This window comes from Camelus dromedarius, chromosome 3 (assembly GCF_036321535.1).
Source record: "Camelus dromedarius isolate mCamDro1 chromosome 3, mCamDro1.pat, whole genome shotgun sequence".
NCBI lineage: Eukaryota > Metazoa > Chordata > Mammalia > Artiodactyla > Camelidae > Camelus > Camelus dromedarius.
The window spans coordinates 108,715,638-108,740,000 of NC_087438.1; the positions used below are offsets into that span (position 1 = coordinate 108,715,638).

At 44.7% G+C, this 24,363-nt stretch overlaps 1 protein-coding gene across 2 annotated transcripts in view; it reads left to right on the plus strand.

The window, feature by feature from the left end:
- GRIA1 (glutamate ionotropic receptor AMPA type subunit 1) overlaps positions 1-24,363 on the plus strand; it is a 289,206-nt gene that overhangs the window by 245,912 nt on the left and 18,931 nt on the right. For both annotated transcript variants that reach the window (XM_010987269.3, XM_010987268.3), the window contains exon 13: positions 4,662-4,909. In XM_010987269.3, the coding sequence (XP_010985571.1) occupies positions 4,662-4,909 (248 nt within the window). The remainder of the gene's footprint in view (positions 1-4,661; positions 4,910-24,363) is intronic.

Genomic DNA, 24,363 nt, shown 5'->3' on the forward strand with positions numbered 1-24,363 from the left:
AGGAGATTAAAAGAGATGAGCCATCTCAGGGAGGGTATAGCTCAGTGGTAGAGTGCATGCTTAGCATGGATGGGGTCTTGGGTTCAATCCCCAGTAACTCCATGAAAAAGAAAGAGATAAGTCATCTAAAATATTCAGATAGACCTGTAAACATTTCTAGACAGCATGAAACCAAGTCAGATCTGGGTAGGCTCATTACATTCCAGGCAAAAGCAACAACTTGAACAAACATGCAGTAGTGGAAAAACTGTAGGTCCGTGGACTTTGGGCATGTTCATCCTGGGAGTTGAACAGACAGCACATGGAGGCACCAAGATCAAACATAAATAATAAAGATTTGCTACCACTTCCTTAGCACATACTATGAATGAGGTCCTGTGGTAAGAAGCACACATTACATGACTTAGCTCATTTAATCCTCTCATTAGAGGCCAGTTAGGGATTTGTTGTTCCCACTTTATAAAGGGAGTTCAGAGAGGTAAAAGTAATCGCCCAAGGTCACACAGCTAATAAGCAGCAGGAGGAGAACAGGGAGCAAGGCTCTGCATTGTCTCTGGCAAGAGGCTGGGGATCCTGTGCATACCCCCTGGGTTCTCACTCCAAGTTCACCGAGGAAACCCCAGGCTCTGCGTGAACCCACTCGATGCTGTACTCAGGTTCTTGATTGTGGGCTCTGCATCCCATGTGATAGGCAGAAAAGAGACTAAAGTCTTAACTGTGACTGATACAGCTGCCAAGGTTAAAATCACCCATTTTTAACATATTGGAGCAAGATGGTAACTTAGAGGTCACTTGGTCAAAGTCTGTCATTTCAAAGAGAGACATGACTTACTTAGGCTAACCCAACCAGTTAGTGAAAAACCACTTGCAACCTCATTACAATTCTCTGACACTTTTTAGCCCACAACCAAAGTGTGAAGGAGATGCCAGGTATTTGTCCACGAAGCCAGTCCTATGCCCCAGGCCCTGAGGGTACAGCTGGGGAACCACTCAATCCACTCCCCCATTATATACCTCTGCTCTCATCCCCGGTATATCAGCATGTCACAGTCCCCAAAGCTCTTCTCATCCAGGTCTCATTCATGTTTCACCCATGACCTAAGGCAGAACAGGGATGATGTGACCACTTTGTAGATAAGAAACTGAGATGCAGGGAATTCGTGACGCGAGCGTCAAGGGTGGGTACAAAGCCTGAGCTTCCTTAATCCAACCCAAATATTCTTGCCACTGAACCACACTGTCCTAATGGGTGGTGTCTTTAACCAATAAATGGTTTTTTAACGTATCACTTAGGTTACTAGCTGGGCCCATAGACAAGTCTCATCTAACCCTCCCCTTTTGTAGTTGGAGAAAGTGAGATCCAAAGAAGAAAATGTGCATGCTGTAGCTAACTTAGAGGCGCAGCTGGGACTTAAGACTTCCAAGCTCTCTGTTAAGAACTATAGCAATTGACATATTACTATCTCTCGTCCACAGCACTAGGTTAGGCCCCTAGAAGCAAGGCAGCGCATATTCTACAAACCCTGCATCCTAACCAGGCCGACAGCCCTGGTGGCAAAGAGGTTGTAGTCCGGTGCTAACTCTGAGAGATCAGTAGTCCTTGCCTGGAGTTCTATGTTGACATGGATTCTGAGGTCACATCTGGGCTCAGTATGAAAGAATTCCTTGATTGATGCCAAAGTCTGCCATGTATATAGGAAGGGAAACTGGTACCAAGTCAAGCATGGACTAGGCATTCCTACCCTAAAACCTGACTAAAGGGCATCATTGTTAGTAGTAATTGTACCACTTATGGAACACCTACTATGCGCCAGGTGCTGGGTTAGGCATTGATACCTCTGTTCTCATATAATCTCCATGGCAACACTGGACAGTGGGTACTATTATCGCCACTGCCACTGAGGCTCAGAAAGGTGATGTTACTTGCCCAAAGTCCCGCAACCAGCAAAATATAAAGCCTAAAATGAGGGAGGCAGCTGGTTGCAGCGGAAAGACACCAGATGTGCCGTCAGGAGACGAGGTTCTACTACTGCTGGCTCTGCCACTAACACACTACATGACACTGGATGGTTCGTGGCCACACTGTGGGTCTCAGTTTCTTTACCTGTAAAAAGAGGGCACTGCTGAAGATATGCCCCATGAGCCCCCCCATCTCTGTGACTCTGACCTTGAGAGTTATCCCACCAGGACTTTGGAGGGTGGGGAAACAAGATCACCTACCACCCCCATCAGGCAGGGGGAGGGAATCATAAGGCAAGAATTCCACCCCAGTCTCTGAAAAATCCGGCTTCTAGTCTCCATGGCAGCCCAAAGCATCTTGGCAGCCCAAACCCAGCGTCACTTAACCCTCCATCGACAGTTTAATTAAGATGTGTGAAGGGCCGTGGGAGCTGCAGATGATAGAAGAGATCCAAGAACAAATACCCCAAGCATGTTTCCAATCCTCCCCGCCACTCCCGCCACCTTCGCATTCCTGGAGATTAGATTTTCCTGATAGTCTGCTCCGAGTGCCTGTGAGCACGGGCCCCGGCGTTTGGGGCCCTGGGGGGAGGCTGAGAGGACATATTAATTTTCTGCATGCTCCTCAGCTCTGCCTGTCAGCGGCCCAGTTCCCCCTGTGGCCGTCCTGTCAGGTCAAATTGCATCTTGCAATTGCCCTGCTGTGTGTTTGGTTGGTTTTGTGCCTGGAAGATCATCTGCCAATCTGGTCACAGCTGAATTTATGTATTTCTCTGTTTCCTGGGAGAGAATATTCAATATATTGTAGATGCTAGGATTGGTCCTGGCTATTTCTTTCCCTAACTTTGAAAGCCTCCCTCCCTTTTCTCCTTTCTATCTTCTTTTTTTTTCGCATGGACATTGTTGCTTGAATGATGAATCTTCATGTAAAGAATCAAATATTTCAAGCTAGTGAGTAACTCAAAGGTTACCACGTCCAAACTCCTTATGGAACAGATAGGGAAAGTTAGCAATAGACCTAAGACTAGAACCCAGGGCTCCTCATCCCCAGTCCAGTGTCCTTTCTAGACTGTAAACCATACCATGAAACAAATCATCAAGTTTATCTAATTACAAGCTATTAAATCTTACAACTCTATTAAATGCTTCCCTGACATTCTCAATAACTATATCCATTCATTTTTCCTTGAGACCGAGTATTTTCCTGGGCCCAAATATCTTTGTAGATCAGTTGGCTCAAACAACAACTGAACTGTACATCAATATCTAGCCAACACTTACTGCTATCAAGAAAATAAATCTGATAATGTGCACAAAGGAAAATGACATATTGCATGTATAATGGTAATGTGATACTAAACAAATCTGTAATCTCTGTATCAACCACTGGATTACATAGCTTGCCTGACACTAGTAGTAACTGTTTTTAAGAAAATAGCCCTTTATATGTGTTGAACACTTGTCTACTTACAAAACATTTTCAAAAGCCAGATACCAGGATCCCTAAAATACATCTATTTGTTGGGGAAAGGATGCTTTTTAGGAAGAACATCTTAGATAAGAGAGTTGATTTATGGTCCTGGATCATAGCCCCTAAGAAACTGCTGTATGCAAGGTTAGACTCTGTCAAGGACCCACAGAAGGGAAGATGTTCCCTACCCTCAGGTAGTGTCCACATACTTGAGACCTATGCACAAGGATGGATGACGCATAGTCCTAACACACTAGCCGGGCCAGCCAGTGAGTTCCTGGACAATGGGTCCTAGAGGAATATCAATCTTCACAATATTCCTTCTAAAGTGAGAGCCACACAGGTCATACAGATGAATCATCTGGTCTAAAAGAGATTTATTCTAGACTCCCCACCAGACCAGCTGAATCAGAATCTGGAGGTTTAGAGCCAGGGAGTAGGCATATTTACAGTCTCCATACATGACCCTGGTTTCCACTCGAGTTTGAGAACCATTGTCCTTGGAACCGAGGCAGTCTCAGAATACAAAGGATGTGTTCTGATGTTGAGACGATGAGTAAGTAAGGAGGATGTGGTTAGAGAGAACCAGTGTATCAAGTGGTGTGAACAAATGAAGCAAAGTCACAAAAGAAGGAAGGAAAGAAGGCTCGAAATGAAGCGAGGGAGAAATGAGGAAAGCAGTTTGGCTGGATTCAGAGGCTTTTGAAATGTAAGCAGGAGACAATATTGGGTCCCAAGTTATTAACTTTATCAAACAATTTACATCCATACACGATGACTGACTAGCACTTGGCACCTGATCCAAGGTTCTCCGGTGTTGTCCTTTAACAATGACATCAGATTCCACTGACAGTCGGCTCTCCACTTCTGGGCTGCATAAATAAGACCGTACTGAAGAACAACTAGGTTCTCTGCTGTCTTAAAAGTCAGACAGGGCCCTGGGTTCTTAACTCTCCCCATATTTAAGCCGAATATAACTACTCAGCAGTAATTAAAAGAGTCTGGGTTTTTCTGTTCATTCTGTATTTGCAAGATATTTGTACCTTGGAGCCTACCGGTACTAATTAGACCTTCTTATTTTGCAATCACTCATAATTTGTTCCTTCCTGGGCTAATCTCGCTCATGAGCAGGTGATCAGGCCACACTCAGCTGTTCATGAGCGTGCGTGCCAACCTCGCTTCCACGCACAGCCAGCGCTTAACTCCAGCTTTTGCTCCTGTCCCCCGCCAGAGGTCTAAAATCGCCGTGTTTGAGAAGATGTGGACGTACATGAAGTCAGCAGAACCATCCGTTTTTGTGCGGACCACGGAGGAGGGGATGATCCGAGTAAGGAAATCCAAAGGCAAATACGCCTACCTTCTAGAGTCCACCATGAATGAGTACATTGAGCAGCGGAAACCCTGTGACACCATGAAGGTGGGAGGTAACTTGGATTCCAAAGGCTATGGCATTGCGACACCCAAGGGGTCCGCCCTGAGGTAAGTAGCCGAGACTTGCTTCCTTGGTACCCCCTCTCCCCTCCCCACCTCAGGAATGAAGCTGCTGTGTCTGCCATATGGCTCCAGTCCTCAGATGCAAGCTGGCAAGAGGTCTCTTCTTGGACATCTGTGGGCCTGGAAGATTCCAGCCACCTGAGATCTTCAGCCCTGAGGTTGGAAATTGACCCAGGGGCCTCAGCTTGCTGTGACTGTCACTGCCCCTGGGTCCCTCCCCACACCTCGCCTCACCCCTCCCAGTGTGAAACACTGATGAACCTTGTGTTTCTGTCCTGTGATCTGTAACATACCATCCTTTACCAGACACCCCACATCCAATGAGGCCACAAACAGGGCTCTCCAGCAACCTGGATTCTTTGACAGTGGTTTGTAGTGTTTGTCACCAAAGAAGCCAACACGTTGTCCAAATGAAAAATCAAGTCGTTTGAGTCCTGAGACTCGAGGTGTGGAAATCAAAATAACACCGAATGAAAGGAGGCACCCATTCTTGCCTAGATTCTGAGTTATTTAGCAAGAAACAGGTAGTTCAGTGAAGAAGCAAAGTGGACTTTATTTTCACATAAAGAAACCCTGGCACTCATTCCAAATAGCTAACGTAGAATACTGTAGACCTGGAGTCAGAGGTCCTAGATTGAGCTCTGGGTCTTACGAAGGTGAGGCATACATCTCCTCGACCTTCAGCTTCCTCATCTGTGAAGTAAGGATAATCATTCCAGCCTTCCTAGGTCCAAGGTGGTTTGAAGTTTAAACGGGATAATCTATACAGAAGGTTACTGAAAAGTGTGAAGTCATCTGACAGACATTATGTCAATTACAGAGCGATTAAATCATTTTAGGGAAGGAAAACATTCAAGGAAAGGTGAAGAGTGTTTTAAAAGGTTGCAAAAAGATGGAGAGGGGCTCCTAACCCATCTTGGCATGACATCCAAGGCCACCTCTGCCTTCAGTTCATTCATATATCTCAGTAATATTGAGCCCTACAACATTCTAGGCACTAAGCTAGCAGCTGGAGCTACAGTTTTGGGGTAAGATATATAGTCCCTGTCCCCAGGGCACTACATTCTTGCAGAGCAGATAAACATTAAACAGATGATTATTGGTCAACAGTTTATGGAAATTATGATAGTCTACAAAAGGGGGCCTAGAGGACGCGCACTTCCAGCAATTTGGGAGAATAAAACTCCCACTATAAAACACCTAGATACACCAGAGGAAGATATAACAAGTAGCCTTTTAAATGCAAGTTAGGAAATCTCTAGGCCAAAAAGTAAAAAGGAAATCAAAACTAGGGTGAAAAGCGCAAGCTAGTTATTCTGGGGCTGTCCTAACCAGGGCAAAGTTATAAATTACATAACAACATACATGAGCAAGAAACAGAAGTATAAGTAAAAACATAAAAGTCACCAAAAAAATTTTTTATGATACTATCATGAAAGAAAAGACATATTTGGAAAAGTATCAATTAGGATTTAGAGAATTTTTTTAAGTAGTTATTTATATAAAATCTCAATGGAAAAGTTAAACAGCCAATTTGACAGAGTTAAAGAGAAAATTAGCACACTGGGGGAAAACAATCAGAGAGAATTCCTTAGAATGTCACACAGAAAGATTAAAAGACAGAAAATAAAACAAAGAGGTTAAGAGACCTGAGAGAGAAAAAAATTCCATGTGCATCTCCTATGAGTTTCAGGTGGAAACAAAAGAGGATGGAACAGAGGAATATCTGAAGGGAATTTTTCAGAATTTATGGAAAACATAAATATTCAGATTTTAAATTCTGAGTCCCAAGTAGGATAAATGGATGAAAATCAGCAGCTGATTCAATTGAAACTGCAGAACAATAAGCACAAAGAGAAGCTCTCAAACACCCCCAAAGATAACAAGGTCCAACCTGGTGTGCAGGCTGGATGGGATGTGGCTAACTAGACTTACCCAAGGATGCTTTTTTTCAAGCTGAGATATGACAGATTGACAGGAGTTAACCAGGTGAAGTGAGGGGAGGGAACAGAGGAACAGGCCAGGTAGAGGGAACAGCATGTGCAAAGACTCTAAGGCAAGAAGTCACCGTACAGTTGGTAAATGGAAAGAAGCTAAGTGCTCCAGGACACAGGTTGTAAAAAGGAGAAACGTTTCACCTAAGACTGGAGAATGGAGTAAGGGAGAATTTTGAAAAGGATTTTTGCCCTTATTTGAAGGGCAATAAAAAATGCACTGAAGAATTTTAAATAATCGTCCAAATCTGAGGAAACTAAAGACAGCTACAGGTGTGTAGAAATAATTGAATGTGACCAAATAAAGGGCAACCAAGTGGCCTGGTATTTACCAATCATAAATTTTTGCCGAGAAGAACTTAGAAAACTCTTTCTACAAGTTTAGGCAAGTTTCAAAGGAGATCTGAAGAATAGTGCTTGGCAAGGAAGAGACTTTTCTCTTTGACACCCATAGAACATCACCCTAGAAAGGCCCAAAGTACAGAATGAGTTCTTACAGGTCCAGGAACATCAGTGATGCTGCAGTATTACAACTGATTGAAGGCTTTACGAGTCAAGGACATCATCTGATCTAAACACTTGTATGCAAAGTTGAAAATACAAGGTACAGCAGGTGGCATGATTTGTCCAGTCAACAGAGTACCTCTACCACCCTGTTCCATGCACAGGTGGCTGGAACAAGGTGACAAACTCAGTAATACGAAGGTAAATCTCAGGTCAGCTGGCACTCAAATGACTTTCCACTGTAATGAAAGCTACCATTGAGTGAGAGGCTACCACAGGCCACACACCATGAGAGGTGTGTTATCTCATACAATCCTCCTTATTTCCCTGTGAAGTACCATTATCCCTCATTTTACAATGAGGAAACAAAGGTACAGTGTTAAGTGACTTGACCAGGTTGACGCACATAATAAAGCAGGAGCCACATTTCAAGCTCAAGCAATCTGACTCCAGCCCTTGGCTGTAACTTACTCTAACATCGCAGTGGGCTTTATCACTGACAGCACGATTAAAGCCAGGAGATTGGACATAGGCCAGGTTCCCAGTGCCTATTTATGTGGGTCAAACAATAACCATCAACTCAAAAATTAAAAAGCAGACTTTTAGAGCCCAGAGCATCTTCTCAGCACTCTGAAGGCAAATGGTGAGAGTGGATGCTCACTTTCATGTACCAAGCACGACTTCTTGAACAATAACACTGCTTTTCTGGGTTTTGGATGCCCAAAGATTCTTCCTGGGATAAATACTGAAAATAGATCAACTCCATAATAAAGAAAAATCTAATTCTATTGCATAAATCTCTGTAAGACATAACAAGTCACTTACTGATTTTGAGAAAGAGCAAGAGAAAGGGAAAGAGAATGAAAAGAACACATCCCAGATACAGATCACTGACGGTTCATACACAAGTGAAGAATACCTAAATGACGGCCACACCCCTCAGCGCTCTCCCAGTGCTCCCTTCTCTCCATTGCCAACCTATATGATAGCTGTGGGGCTCCCGGACTCAAAAACAGAAGAGCAATGCTCATTCTAAGAGAGCCTCGAGTTCCTGGTTTAGTAAAAGTCCCTCTTTCCTCTATGGGATTTCACTTCTCATCTCTGCAATAAAAGGAATTTTCCTCGCAACTAATAGTGGAGAGGTCCCATGAAACATACCATTGCAAAATGCTTACACAAAATATGAGTAACCACAGAGGCATGCACACAGTCCAGCCAGGTTTACATCCTATCTCTGCCTCACATGCCCCAAATAATGCCTATTCCCCAAGGCATGGTCGAACACCAAGGAGTCATGGCAAACCAAAAGCCACAGACACACGTGCCTGCTTCAGCGATCTTAGCTCCACTAATCTGATCCTAGCAAAGCACTCTGCAGGACAGAGGCAGAAAGTGAGGAGAGGAGTAAAGGGGCAGAACATGTTTCCTCTGGTCCCCACGGGAAAGGGGCTTATATGTGCTTAAAGACGAGATGGCAGAGAAATCAGTGTTGTCTTCAAATTACTTAGAATTGTAGAGAATACCTTTTTAATGAATGTCCACCCATTCACAAAGCTGCAAACTCTTCAGAAGTGTTTACACTACAGAAAGCTGTTCTAGTACACTAGACATTGTTATAAACTTCTCCTCTGCCCCATGAAGTGTGGGGTTTTTGCAGCCTTCACAAGGCAGATGTGCTCCAGACTGAATGCCAGTGCCCACAGCAAGAAAAGACCTCCCTGCCAGTCTCTCCATCACTTGCTCTCCATAAAGCCAGACCTCAGCACACCTGCAGGGTATTTGCTCCCTTCCAGCCCGCCTGGAAAAAACTCCAGGTTCCTCCAAGGCACATCACCCAGCTCTGCCCCAGGAGGTTAGAGAACTGGTATCTAAGACCCAAATGTTCCCCTAAAACTCGCCAAATTTACTTGGCAGAAGCCAGGTGTGTCCCTACAGAGTGTTAAAAGGCTGTGACGGTGACAGAATGGTGTTTTTGTCTCTTCTGCTCTGGAAACAAATACTCATGAAGCGAGATGGCTCAGTGCTTGATTTTCCACTTGGACAGGTGGTGTTTCTTTGAAACAGATGCTGTTTGTTGGCTGTCACTGCATGTTTGGGGTTGGGTGAGGGGCTGAGCTGTGTTTCCGAAGCCCTGAGGTTGTGGATAAAGACCTACACGGCCAATGTTTGTCACTAGGGAAAGGCAATTGGTAAATCCACTAATTATGATCTATTCGCCCTTTTGCTGCCAACTAAATGTATCTGCTGGTCTGAACTGAAGTCTCTTTTCTTTATTATGATGAATATTCCCTTCAGTTAGAGACTATGTGTTCAAATTTCCTAACTAAGGGAGCATAGCCCCTATTTCACCAGCCCAAGGAGGAATCTACACCAGATGGGCCTGAGTTAAAATCTCAACTAACGATTCTCCTTCACAAACCGCCTATCAGGAGTTTCATGGATTTGCTAAGAGTTGTACCCTAGTCAGGACATCGGTCAAAGTCTGGTCTTTACCTGTGACTGTTGTTACATGGAGTCTTCTCTGGAGTCTGTGACTGTGACATGTTTGTTCTGTCCTGTGTCTCATCCGTGCCAGACGTGTGGGCCAAGGTGACAGGGGCAGGGCAGCTTCCTCCTACAGTTTCGTGGGCGAGGGTCTAGGACCACCCCCTGTGGTTTCCAGCAGCTTCACAGATTCCTTTCCCAACACATATCTTCTCCACATAAAGAACTGTGCACTGCCCTTCAGGGAATGGTGCTGAGGTGCAATCCCAGCCCCTAAATGACACAGAATCAAGTGCTATTCATGAGCAGCACGACGCAGACACCTATGATTCCACTCCGTGCCACACAGTCAAACACTCAAGAGGTGGAGAGTTAACATTTGAACGGGAGGATTTTCAAAGATTTCATGGCAGAGGTAACATCCGAGACAGGCCCTAAAGGAATTGTGATAAATGAGGAGTGGGGTGCTCCAAAAGTGAGCAAACAGAAAACACAGGGCTTGCTTTCAGGAACCACGAGGGGTCCACTTTAACTAGAGGATGCATTAATAATTATGAGCGATTGGTTGTGGTCACACTGCGAAGGATTTCAAATGTCTCTATATTTTTTTTATTTGATGCCAGTAGGGGCCATTGAAGGCCCTGATGGAGGAAATCATGATGAGACAGACTTCCAAAGATAATCCTGGCAATGGTTTGCAACATGAACCAAAGAGAGGAGTATGGGAGGTTGGCCAGCAGGGAGGTCATTTAGACAGCTGCTGCGGTCATTCTGGTAGGAGATACCGAATGTGGTTACAGATCATAGTGAGATGGGGACAGGTGGAAGGAGTGGCTCTCTGTTTGTCACCAGCCATAGCCTTTACTCTAAGACTTGGGAGTCTGGGAAAGACGTCTGTTATGGGAGCTCTCTGGGACTTCCGGTCTCCTGCCTAAGGCCCAGCCAGGTCCAAAGTGATTCGGGCAAGGACAGGAAGTGGGTAGATATGGGGTTAACCTCCCAAAGAGAAATATTGCCCCCACCTCAATTTTCCCTCTGGGGCACCTAGAAGGGTGAGAAAGGCATCACCGGGAAGGATACAGAATTCCCGGCACACGAGGAAGAATGACAGGGCCTGCGACTCACCCCCGCCTCCTACTGCACTGACTAGCTTGACCACATCCGTTTTATTTTGTCATCGGACATAAGCTCCAGATTGCTCATCGACATCTTAGTCTCAACAGCATTTCCACTGAATGTATTTTCCTCCCTTCACACAACCCCAGGCTGGAAAATATCTACTAAGAACCACTTGTCTGCATTGGCATCTGGCCAAAGAAAGAAGGGAGATTCAGGCCATGACTCAGGAGAAGACAGCACAAGGTTTTATGGGGGGTGGTCTCACCTCCCGAGACTGAGGGCCCCCTGTTGGCCCACCTTCACGCTGGGACCACATGGCATGAGTGTGTCTTCCAAGCTGTGGAGAAGTTTCCCATCTTTAGAGAATCCTGCTGATATCCAGAGTGTAACTGGGGAGCAAATAAGAAAGTGCTGCTTTGTGTAGTGTTGAATCTATTGTCATAAAGAGCAATTTGTCAACTTGAGTAGCACTGACGTCTTCTAGGGAAGCTGGCTTAAAAGGCCCCTTTCTAGACTCTGATTCCTGAGACTCCTGATGAGGCAGGTCCAGGTGGGGTCCAGGAATGCGGACCACAAGTCCCCGCAGTGCTTCTGTCAGAGGGAGACAGCAGTCCACCTTGGGAGACAGGACGAGAAGTCAGGGAAGAGAGAGGAACATGTTTTCACTGAGGAGGCAATGGCTTGGAAAGGAAAGGAAGATTAAGATGAGGTGAGCAGACAGGAAACCTGCACTGAATAGCATCAAAACCACGATCCTTGGAATCAAACAACATCAACTGAAGGTCAAGGGCCATTACTTTACCAGCAGCTTGACCTAGCTTGGAGAGTCACTGTAACTTTATGAGCCTCTGTTTTCTCCTCTGTAATGGAGCAATAACAATTCATTGCGGTTGCTGCAAGCTTTGATGAAATAGCATAAAGTGCTTGTCACAGAGGGTACTCATTAATGTTAATTCTCCACCCCATCCTCCTCCCATTAGACCTACTGAAAAGTTACTTTTAAGCCAAAAAACTTATTTTTTCTGTCTTTTTGAAACCAACTGTGTTCCTCAGAAATACATATGCACCCCACCCTCACCCCCCTACACTGGCTGTATTAGAAATAAAATGTCTCTCTCTGAGAACAATTTGTGGTCCTCCCCCACAGGGAACACACTAAAAAAAAAATAAAAGCCTGGTATTTCTTTCTCTTCCTCCCTCCCACCCTCTTCCCATAGCATGGTACTGGTGCAGAGCCTGCTGCTGAGAATAAACACAGTACGTCCCAGGGAAATGACAGTCCCTTTCAATTGGTCCTCGCCTCCTGATGGGTAGCCAGGGATGCTTGTTGTCATGGGAACCCCATGAACTCTGTGACCCAGGTCGGGCCTGATCAGAGACAAAGGTCTCTAAGCAGAGAGGGTGGATTTACATGCATCCTCAGAAGAGCTCGAAAGAAAGGAAGAGAGGGAGGGAAGGGGGTGTAGATAAAAACAGAGAGAGGAAAAAAGGAAAGGAGGGCCAAAGAGGGAGGCAGAAAGAGAAAGTGTGTGTATGTTTGAACAGAGACTAGAGGTTTGCCAAAGAAGCGCTACATCAGTACAGATGCTTCTCAGGTCAGAACACGTGGGATGGATTAGGGAGACAATCCCACCGGGAGACTGGTGCCATAGCCCAGGGCCCAAGTCCCAGAGGGGGATAAGGGGCTGATTTAGCACTTGAGGGCGGATGATAAGGCCTATTGTTACATTTACCAAGCACTCACTCCTCCCAGGCACTTCTCTGGAGCATGGATGTGTATTAGCTTAAGTAATCCTAACAGTAACCCGGGGAAGGTATATTGTGTTCATCTTGATTGTACAATTCGGGAAACCAAGGCAGAGAGAGGTTATGCAAGTTGGCCAGGATTACCTGGCGTGGAAACTGGAGAGCTGGATTTTCAATGCAGCCAAACTGATCCTAGGACCTCTTCTCAACCACAAGGCAAGAGGGAAACTGAGAGGAAGGAAAGATTATTTGGAGAAAAGAGATCATTTATCCTCCCCACCTACCCAACACACACACACATGCAATTTCATTTAGACCTACCCAACCAATATACAAATATGAAACCGAGGTTCCACCAAGGGAGGTGGCTTGCTGTCTGTGCTGCCTGAATTCCCTGGGGAATCCTGCCTTCCTTCTTGTACCCTTTCCATTTGTTGGGCATATAACACAAGGGTCAGCGTCACACCACAGGCTGACATCACTGCCCTCTGTCTAACATGCATTGGGTATGTCCCTTTTACAAAAAGGGACATATCCACTGCATGTTAAGAGTCCCTGCTTAGCCATGACAGATTAAAACACAAACACCTCTCAAGAGTTTTGTGCTTCCCGAAACTCTATAGTGCTTTTGACTCCTTTCAACAATAAAAAGCAAGGGAGAGAGGAACAGCTCAAAGTGGTAGAGTGCATGGTTAGCATGCATGAGGTTCTGGGTTCAATCCCCAGTACCTCCTCTAGAAAGTAAATAAATAAATAAGCCTAATTACCTCCCTCACCTCCCTCCCAGAAAAGTGAAATAATTTTTGAAAAAGAAGTCTGTTAGAAAAAGAAAGAAAAGCAGACAACTTGAGACTAACTGCCCCGTACGTGTGGCAGTGGGAAGAAGAAACTTGTGTTCATTTCATCCCTACGACGTGCAGGGCCGGTCAGATGCATCCAGTGCCCTCGCCGTATCCAAGCGTTCATCCTCCCCTCCCCTTTGGATTAGGATATTGTCATTTTCCTGCACAGGTTAGGAAGCTAAGATTCAGAGTGGTGACACTTTGCCCACGTTCACAGTGATTCACTGGATGGCACTTAAGTGCAAACCCTGACTCCAAAACCCCCCTGCTGTCCATATCCCCACCTCTGCGCTGACAGAGGCATCCCTCACTGCCTTTGCCACCTTGAAAGGCTTCCTTAAAACCTCAGGGGGAGATGAGATATAGGCGGCCTCCAGGGCGGAAGCGCTCCTTGAAGCACGATGCTAGGCTGGAGCTCCACGGTGCGGACTGATCTGCGGGATGCTGCGGCCCTCACAAAGACAAACGCACACTAATTCTGGCTAGGGCTCTGTTTTCATCACGCCTGGTGGAGGAGCTCGCAAACGGCAGAGCAACACATTAAGGAGAGAGAGGAGGAAAGTAGAAAGAGCCAGGCGGCCAGGATGGATCGGAGATGAACCACACGGGAAACAAATGGCCTTTCCCGCGGCGAGAACAGCATCCCAGAACCGGCTGTGATTTGCCCGGCCGAGCACTGCGTTCTCCCGCTGACGCTGACTGACGGACAAATTGCATGCTGCTTTCTTTTAAGAGGCTGATGCGGTCAAAAATAGCACCTCTTTTCCCTTTCCCCTCCTTCTCCCCTCCAGCAACTTTATTTCAGACTCGCCCAGCCTTTTGCCTTTTCTAAGAAGGCAGCTGCTGTGACACAAAGGCAGATGAAGCCGGGAAGGGCTAGATCCTGTCCCAGCTCTGCCACTCGGGGCTTGTGGGTGTGGGAAGCAATGTGCTTTCATGTCGATCAGATCCTTTTCACACCTTACGTCCCACATTTACAACCTGCGTGATCCTGGGAAAGTAGCAAGCAGCTGTGTGGAGCGTCGACTGATGGATGGGACCCTGAAGTCAGGGCTGAGTATGAATCCCAAGTCTGCCAGTTAAGGACAAAAGTGGCTGAGAAAAGTGGCTTCACCTCCCTAAGCCTCGATTTTCCCAGGTATAACAAGGGGAGGTGGCACTAACATACACTTCGGAGGGTAGTAAATAATTAAATGAGATAGTATGAAGTTCTTAGCACAGTGCCTGGTACAAACTGAAGTCACTAAGTGTTAATCAGCCTTACTTCATCTTCTGAGGCTTTGTTTTCTCCTTTTCCAAATAGGAATCCTGAAACAGGCTTCTCAAGATTACCTTGAGAATAAAGGAAGTCACTAATGAAGAGCTCACAGTCCGTAGGTCCACAGTTGTTAAATATGAATTCCCTTCCCTCCCCCACTTCTCCCTCCCCCACTTCTCCCTCCCCTTGCTGCCTCCCCTTGACACTCACCATCTATTCTGTTAGTTTGGAGATCGACCCAAGTAAGTGGTGATGGCCTTCTCTGGGCCAGACCTCTCTTGGCTTCTTTTCACTGCCATGGACACCAGGACACCAGGAAACAGAAATGTTCAAACGTATAGTCTTAGTCCCTTTACACTCAGCAAACCCATTCAGCTAATAGCTACATTGCTTCAATCCATTTGTCTAGAAAGGAAGGGGTGGGGGGGTAATCCTGAGTTGAGCCTCTGCACAGAAATGCTGGACCATCTGTTTCAGGAACATTTTATGAATGGCTCTGTGGACTGAGATCAAGGCTCGATCATTGTATATAATCAGCCTCTTTCTCAGGGAGATAAGGGACAAGGCCCCGGTGAAGGTGAATCCCTAACCAAAGGAGACACACCCTCCCAGTTGGACAGAGGTGGTAAGCCGGCAGTTTTCAAACAAAAGAAAGTCAGGTGGGGAAATTTACATATAATATTCATCCCTCCTCAGCATAGACATCTAGCAGAAAGAGAGAATAATGACCTCTTAATCATATTCTCTTTCCCGTGGGAATGAAATTTATTCCTCCGGAAGAATGTTAAAAAAAAAAATTTATAGCACCAGTCAAGCCAGTCTCCTCAGATCCCATAAACACTACTTGTCCCCCACCTCAGTCTCTTTCCACTTACTGCTTTTTTTCTTTTCTCCACCTATATTTCAAGGTACAGTTCAGTGAATCAAGGACCAACTGTCCCACAGAGCCTAATAGAAAATTTAACGTGTGGGAAACACCTATTGATTGCGTGTCGCACGGACTGATTTCTGCCCAGCCGACTTTCATGTGCGCTGTGACTTTACGAGCAGGCTACCAAATCCAGTGATGTGTGTGCTCTGTCTGCTTCATGAGAACCAGGATATACTGGTCAGACTGCATAGACCATATGACACAAATTAAATCAGCCCGCTCTTAAAGGGACTTAATGGTGTCTTTGGCCATTACTAGTGAGCATCTTAGAGGCAGCATGAAACTATATGACCATGATCATGCAATTGAATTCTACCAACATTCCGAACATCATATTTTCAAAACACTAAGTACCTCTAAGGAAGGCAAAGATGAATAAATCACACCATCAGATCCCAAAATCTAACGCAGGGACTGTAACGTTACATGCCCCCCAGGGCCAGGAAAAGAAAATGAATGAAATGGACCAGGAGCAAACCCCTATGTGGTTTCCTCATTTTTAATAAAGGCTTGAGTGTAGGCAATGCTTCTTCTAAGAAACAAAACCACAGTGCAAATACTAGGGTAAATAATAATGATAGTGAATATTTATTGAGCACTTAACTGTATACGACAAGACTAAGTCCTCGTATACACTCCCTAATTCATGTAATCCTCACAAAAACCCAGTGACATAGGTACCATTAAGAACCTCATTATACAGATCATGAATCAGTGGCATAGAGAGGTTAATTATCAAAAGTCATACGGCTAGTAGGTGGCAGGGCCAGCATTTGAACCCAGGCAGTCCAACTTCAGAGCCTATGCTCTTACCCACTGCACCACACCATGGATGGAAAACTGACAGTCTGGGGGATCCCAGGCAACAGTGGGTGGGGACTCAGTGAACACAAGAGTGTGCACATGCCTGTCTAGAGGGAATGGCCTCCACTCAGTTCCAGTCTACTATGGCCGTATGAGAATGTTGCCCGATCGTCTCGTTTTTCAAAAGAAACTAGGAAATCTCGATTTTTGTGGGAACTGCTGAAATTTTTGAATGGTAGTCACAGTGAACAGAGAAGGAAAGAGGTGATACAACCCAGTACCAGTAAAGTAATACAAAGAAGTAATACAAAGGAGAGAGGAAGTACCATCACAATAGACAGACGGACAGATGGATCGACTGACTGAGCAATCAATAGACAAGACACTGTGGGAAAACCACACAGCTAGGGGTTAATATCTTGCCCTCTCCCAGGGTGGAAGTTCTAGGCAGGCCTCCAGGAGGAAGCAGCAGTCCCTGAACAGAGGGGAGAGTGTCTACGAGCAAGACAGGGAGAAAGGTATGTCAGGAAAAAGATGCAGCAAGCGTACTGTATGAGGTGAAAGAGACAGTAATTCATAAGGACGGCATCCTTTCTCCATCTTTGTTATACTATTTTCGCAGGGGAGTTACTTCCTCAGAGAAAAATCTCTCTTGGAATCCTGTTATACAGGACGGATAGGAGAGGAGCTGCTGAACTAAGATGAGGAGCTGGAGGGGAAGTGGAAAGGGGGAGGAGGAAGAGAGAGGGAGGGCTGGAGACAGGTTCAGGCCAGGGTTGGGGGCTGGGGGAGCAGAGCTCTCCTCTCATCCCCGGGAGCCACTCTCTGTAACTGGAGGAGCTCATTCTCCTACATTATGACCCTGTGTATTTTAAAGTCCACAAGTAAATAATAGTCCTGCTGGTCTGCCCAGCACTCTGGTCACACTGACATCTGTCTTTTGGTGGCCAGTCCTTAGAATGAGTCCCGCTTTTCTTTCTTTCACTGAGCCAGAGGTGGTGGAGATGAGACCAGCAGGCTAGCTCTTGTTCTGAACAGTGTTTCCACTCCCTCTGTTAATTGTGGGGAGACTTTCATTCACTCCTTCCATTACCTTTTGTCAAGCATCTCTGAGGTGTTTGACACAGACCCCGTGCCTATGGCTGTGGCACACAGTCCTGCCTTAACAGGACCAGATGTGGTTTTCCGTGAGCTGCACACGAACTGGTGACACCTGCTTCTCACAACGTGGGGCAGCCTGCAGATCCTGAATGCCTTCAAGATGCTTTCTGCCTGCAGAATCCCTGCTGGAGGGGCCAGACTCCAGGTCCCCCTCCAGATCTCTGCGCTGCATCAGGCAATCTTAGCCACAGGACCCTAAAGAAAGTTGCAGGGCCAGAAATATCTGCCACGCAGGTAAAACTGGTGTGCAGTTTCTGGGGGTTTAAGTACCATGTGGTTACAACAGATGACTCAGACATTTAAAACCACTCCATCATTCAGCAAATGTGTATCAAACAGCTCTGTGTCAGGTATTGTGCTGGGAGCAGGGTCTCTACCATGCAAAAGCTCCCCACTGGTAGGAGGAGTAGATGGTGGATAATGAAGTGTTGAGTTTGCTGAGATAGGGCAGCAAGTACAGCGGGGATCAAAGAAGGCCTGATCCATTCTGCCTGGGCCGTGCTAGGAAGTGTTGCAGAGAATAATATACATTAGAGGCTTGACAGCAAAGTGCACCATGCAGGGCTTGTCCCAATATGGAAGTGTGGCTTTCTTGGCACATCCAGTCCAGCCACCTGGATTTGTCCAGAATCAATCTCAAAGCACTTTCAAATCTGTCACCGCATTTAATCCTCACATGATGGGCAGCTGGAGCAGGAGAATTATTCCCATTTTACAAGCGGAAAACTGAGGCACAGTTCAGGTGATCAGCTGTCGTGGCTTGCCCGGCACTGAGCAGGCTCCCAGGAGGTGGGACTTTTGGTGCTAAAATCAGGAAGGCCTCTGGTAAATGGGGACCGGTTGATTACCTTAGGTACGGTTATAGGACTTGTCACATAACTTGATCAGAGATGAGTGAGGGACTCAAATCAGGCCTTCAGACTCTTTCCTCCACCCCAATGTGGAGAGATTGAGAGAGTGCTCTACCTGGGTCAGCTCTCTGAAAACCCACTACAAAACCCTTATCTTTCATCATTTTCCCATTGATAGGTGAAAATTTCATTCCAAACTAGCCTGGCTCATTGGACCAGCCTTTTGGGAACCACTGGCTGCATCCCAGCTTTGTCTTTATTTCATGAATTCCCTCCATGTTTTTCCTGACAAGCAGTTGTCCCACCAACAGTGTCCTACCAAAGGGGCACTTTTCAAACAGCAATTCCCGAAAGCTCTAACAGCCCCAACGTCTGCCCCCGTGCTGAGCAGCAGTCCGTGTCCCTGTGGCTTTATCCCCCTGATCTAATTCTGCCCTCCAGCATCTCAGAGAATGAATCTAATTCCTCCTCCACTGATAACCTTTCCCAGGTCTCCAAAGGAGCCCTGTTTACTTTGCAGTGACCCATTATCTCTGTTTTCCTTGGATCCAGGACTGAAACTTTTGATGTTGTCTGTTTATCTTATATGAACCACTACATTGGCTAATTAATTGATGTGTATTTGCTTAGGACTGACTGCTGAGTGTAGAAAAGCTGCTTGTCTGAGGCTTCTCCCTACTTAAACACTTCTGTACCTCCCTTGCCCACAGGTGAAGTGTTCACTTTTTAGTATAACGTTCAAGAACGTTCACAGTTTAGACTCAGCTGTTGTAATCTCATTCTCAGAAATCCCCCTCATCATGACCATACTCCCCATGCCTGGTGCTTCCTAACCCTGGACTTGTGATTTCACTTTTCCGTTTTCATAGAGTACTCCCTGAAAGTTTTCTAATTCACACCCACTATTGGAATTAATCTCTTTTTGGTACTTCCATAACCCTTTATCTTAAAAATCAGATATAGCCTTCCCTGAACAACTGAGAAGAATTTTGCCTCCCAGACCAGACTGTACATTCCTGGAAAGATGAGGCTTATAACTGTATTCGTATTAAGGTATTCTTTACTCCTACTTAATACAGTATTTGACACTCAGTTGGCCCTCATAAATGTTTGGATAGCTGACCAGAAGACATCAACTCTTTACTCCAAAGGCTTTATAATCAAGTAAAGGCTAAAGCTAATCTACGTGAAACAGTGTGGACAGGGCAGTGAATTGACTACTAGTTGCCAGGGAAGTTTAAAGAAAAGGTCAAGAACAGATCAAGGGTTCAAGGAAAAATCCAAAGCAAACATGGGGAGCACTGCAGGGCAACCAGGTATTAGGAGAGAAGTTCATGAGAACAGTAAGTTGTAGGTACATAGAAGCAGGAAGAAACCCAATGGGTTGAAGGAGAGCAGGATGCCTAGCAACCTAGTCTGATTAAAACTGAAGCTTCCTCAACCTCAATGTTCATCAGCAGATGAATGGATAAGGAAGATGTGGTATATATACATGATGGAATACTACTTAGCCATAAAAAAGAATGAAATAATGCCATTTTCAGCAACATGGATGGACCTAGAGATTATCATATGAAGTGAAGTCAGACAGATAAAGACAAATATCATGTGATATCACTTATATGTGGAATCTTTAAAAAAATGATACAAATGAACTTATTTACAAACCAGAAATAGACCCACAGACATAGAAAACAAGCTTATGGTTACCAAAGGGGAAAGGTTGGGAGGAGGAATAAATTAGGAGTTTGGGATTAGCAGATATAAACTACTATATATAGAATAGGTAAACAACAAGGACCTACTGCATAGCCTAGTGAACTATATTCAATACCTTGTAATAAACTAGAATGAAAAAGCATCTGAAAAATTAATATATACACACATACACACACAACTGAATCATCTGGCTGTATACCAGAAACTAACACAGCATTGTAAATCAGTTATACTTCAGCTTAAAAAAACACAAAAAGGTCCATATCTAAGGATTGTCTAAGAGATGAAGGAACTTGCACTATTACAGAAAAAATTTTGGAACAATATGTATCATTGCTGGCTAATAATTACTTCTGTGGGATTTTTAAATTTTACAATATTAATGTACTATTCTTGTAAATTATAAAAATCACTAGGACTTTGGAATGTATATGTAGGAAAAGTAAATTAAATATTATTTTTATTTTTTAAAAAATGAAGCTTCCTTTGAGGAACAGAGAAAGAGCGTATCATTGCAGGCTGGGCGTCAACTCCAAGAATTGTTTCACCCAACACTCTTCAAATGCCTGAATTCACGATTTTGAGGGAAGAGGTGGAAGTGTGGACAACCGCTTGAGAATTGAAGCCTGGAGTTCAGTCCTTAGCCTTTCATAAGTTGAAGCTCAATTAAAATCATCTCAGATACCTCCCTTGGCTGCTTTTGCTTTTTCCAAACTTTAATTTCCCTGCAAGTACATGATAATATACTTCTTCACAGTCGCAAAGTTAAATGCATTGACGCTTAATGACTACAAGATCACCAGAGAGAATATCTTTCCAGAGTCCCAACCCCTCCCTCCCCAAGACTTCCAAAGAGAATTCATGGATTCAGAGGCTCCCCTGAACCCATCAGCTCCTGTGGCTGAAGGTCAGGGCTGAGATAGTGAAGAGTTTCTTCTGCTCATCGGCCCTCTCGGGGAATAAATGTCACACATATCACCATGTCAGTGATTACTGACCTAGCTGCATTGTCTGATGGCCCAGGACCATCCCCTTCTACTGAACATCTGTCTGCATCTGGGAATTTCCAGGTGACTCTTACCCTGCTGAATGAGGACCATACCTGATTCTGTTTTCTTTGTTTGCTTTATGTTTGTGTGTTTTTCTTGATTCCAAGAGCAGGACTTGGCATAGGAAAAGTTCTACTGGAGATTTGTTTAATCACATAAGTAAATGTTATAACCATCAGTATCTGAGCCCTTTATAAATGCCTTGCCAAGATCCTTGCAGTTCTGTTTTTTATTCAAATTATAGAGGAAAATAAGAACAGTGTATCCAGATGCATTCAGCCTAAAGGACTTTTCTTTATTCTGAAATGTCGTCCTTCTTATTTCTTTGATCCTTCGAGTGTCCTTAATTCAATTAGAGGGAGGTGACGCTAGATGGTGATTGCTCTCTTTAAACATTTCTATTTAGCACAGTTAATACTTAATACACACCCGTGTCAGTTCTCTTACCTGCACTTTGTTTTTCCCTCATTCATGAAATATAGATGTCTGGACACTACTGCTAGTCTGGAGGGTGGCCTCTGTTATCCAGGACCCTGGATTTTGCGCATACCTGGGTTTTTACCTTACTAAGTTCTTGGCTTCTATTTTACTGTAATATTTTTAGAGGGGGATATTTTTAAATCTTTAACTTCTGTTTTGAACGTATTGAACATAACCTTTTCTTGAGGATTCTATCATTATCAATGGCACTTGGTTACAGTACAGTGGATCTTCTGGAAGAGACATATTATAGGGCAGTTTTCCAAAACCAGAATAGCCCCGGGCTATCACCCTTCAAGGACCATCAAGTTTTAAAAATGACTGCGTAAGTGTGGGGACAAAAGGCCTAAATGAGCACTGGAGGGGGGCTGTCAATGCATACAGCACCCCAGCTTTGGAAAGTCCATGCTCATGGATTTTAGTCACACAGAGCTGGGTTAGATCCTCAGGCAAGTTATTTATTTGTCTGTGGAATGGAAATAGCAATAATATGACAACCAAATATGATGTGAAGATTAAATGAAATGATGCATGTAAAGCACTTAGTACAACGCCTGGCCCATAATAAGCTCTCAACAAAACAAATGTTAACTACAGGGTCACCCTGTGACCCTATGTATTTTCTTTGCACACTTTCTGGTCCTTATCTGTTATATTCTGGATAGGTAAGTTTGCTAAAGAGCTGAATTAGAGACACAAGATGATATTGCATTTAATTTTTGTTCATTCATTCATTCATTCGGGGGAAAATACATTATTTCTCAAGCTCTCACACAGCATGGAGCAGCTTGTACTAAATATTTCAGGGGAGGGGGTCTAAAAACACAGGAACCATCATCTGTGATCTTGGGAACCAATGGTCTATTCGAGGACACCCAGCTCACAGCAAAATGAAAATTAAGAACCTCAGTATTTACTCTCTCTTTCACTTGCTCCCTGCACCTTCCCCACCTGAGCCCAGCTCCCTTTGTCCCTGCACCAACACCCACCCCTACTTTGAGTCTTTCTACCTATATTCTCTTAAAATGGAGAGGTAGGAGAGAGAGGAGAAGGGTGGGTCACAAAACCTAGGCAGTGACTGCACTGAAAGCGATCTCAGGACCAGTCAGTCCCCTCTGCGTGTTCTCAAACTTAGAGTGCATTTGGTTTTTGGTTTTTAGTGGGGTTTTTTTTTGTTTGTTTGTTTGTTTGCTTTTTGAGAGCAAGCATGAGAGAAAGACAAAGAGTTGGTGCACAAAGTTATCTGAAAGACTAAAGAGTCCATTTCCAAAATCTGTTAATGGCAATTGTTTTCTCAGCTTGAAAATTGCCACATTTAAATTCACCATGTGGGGTAGGCAAAATCATAAATATGAACTCCTTTTCAGGCAGCAAACAGCATTTGGAGTCTTTCTCTTTTGCCTTCAGGGATCCATATGCCACAGTCTAGTTAGCTGCCCAGCAACTGACAAACATAAATAAAAGGTAATGGTTGTAGTAAACGGAGTTCCTGTGAGTCAAAAAGTGTCTTCCAGGGAGGGATCACCATGCTTCCTAACACACTAGAGTCGCCAAATAGCAAAGGGTTAGCTCTTTCAAAAACAAACTAACAAAGGCAATAACAATAAAAAGTCTGCCCTGTCCATGGTCTACACTTTACAGTGGGGTAGAACAGGCATCAGAAAGTTCAGAGCAGTAGAAGGATCAGAGAGCGAGAGGCCATGGGGAGAGGAATGGACCCAACGGCCCATTTGCCTTCCCCTGACTACCCCTTCTGCCTACTGTCAATGTAGCTCCTTTGAACCCCTCTCCTTCATCCCTTTATTGCTTCTTGGTGGCCTGTGAACCCATCCCAGCTGAGTTAAGGTAAAAAATTGAGCCTTAACTTAATGTGCCACCATCAACAGAGAAATCCTTAGAAGGAAGTAGTAAAATGAGAGATGGTACAAGTTATGTCCTGAAATACGGCCAACTCCTTGCCTAAAGAACTAGATGGCGGATTGAAGGATGAGGCGGTAAATCCAGTCAACTACAGTATTCCAGCCACTAACTCATGCACCAGTGGGCCTAGCACATAAACCTTTATAAGCAACACATGAACAGGGTCTCAGTGGTACAAGTGAGGATTGTGGGTACAGGAATTTAGATCCACTCCCTTGGCCCTCCCAGATGGCCCTGGATATGTTATCTGTACATGTTGTCATTGATGTGGCCAGAAACCCCTGCCTTGGGATGTGCTGAGTACTAACTTGATTTACTGGAGCAGGTGTCTGTGGTTCTCCAAAGCTGTCAACTGTTGAGCATGATGATTCCAACTAAAAGTTTCATAACCCTTCACTGCCTTTCTCTTTTAACCCTAAGCAGCAGTCAAGTATGGGAAGTCAGATTATTTTGAAAGCCTCAGGAAAATGACTCTACCGCGGCCTTCTGATGAATCTGTTTTTGTGTCCTGAAATGTCTGAAGTGTTTAATTACATCTTAATCTGATTCTGTCCTCTTCTACTTCTTAGGTTTTCCT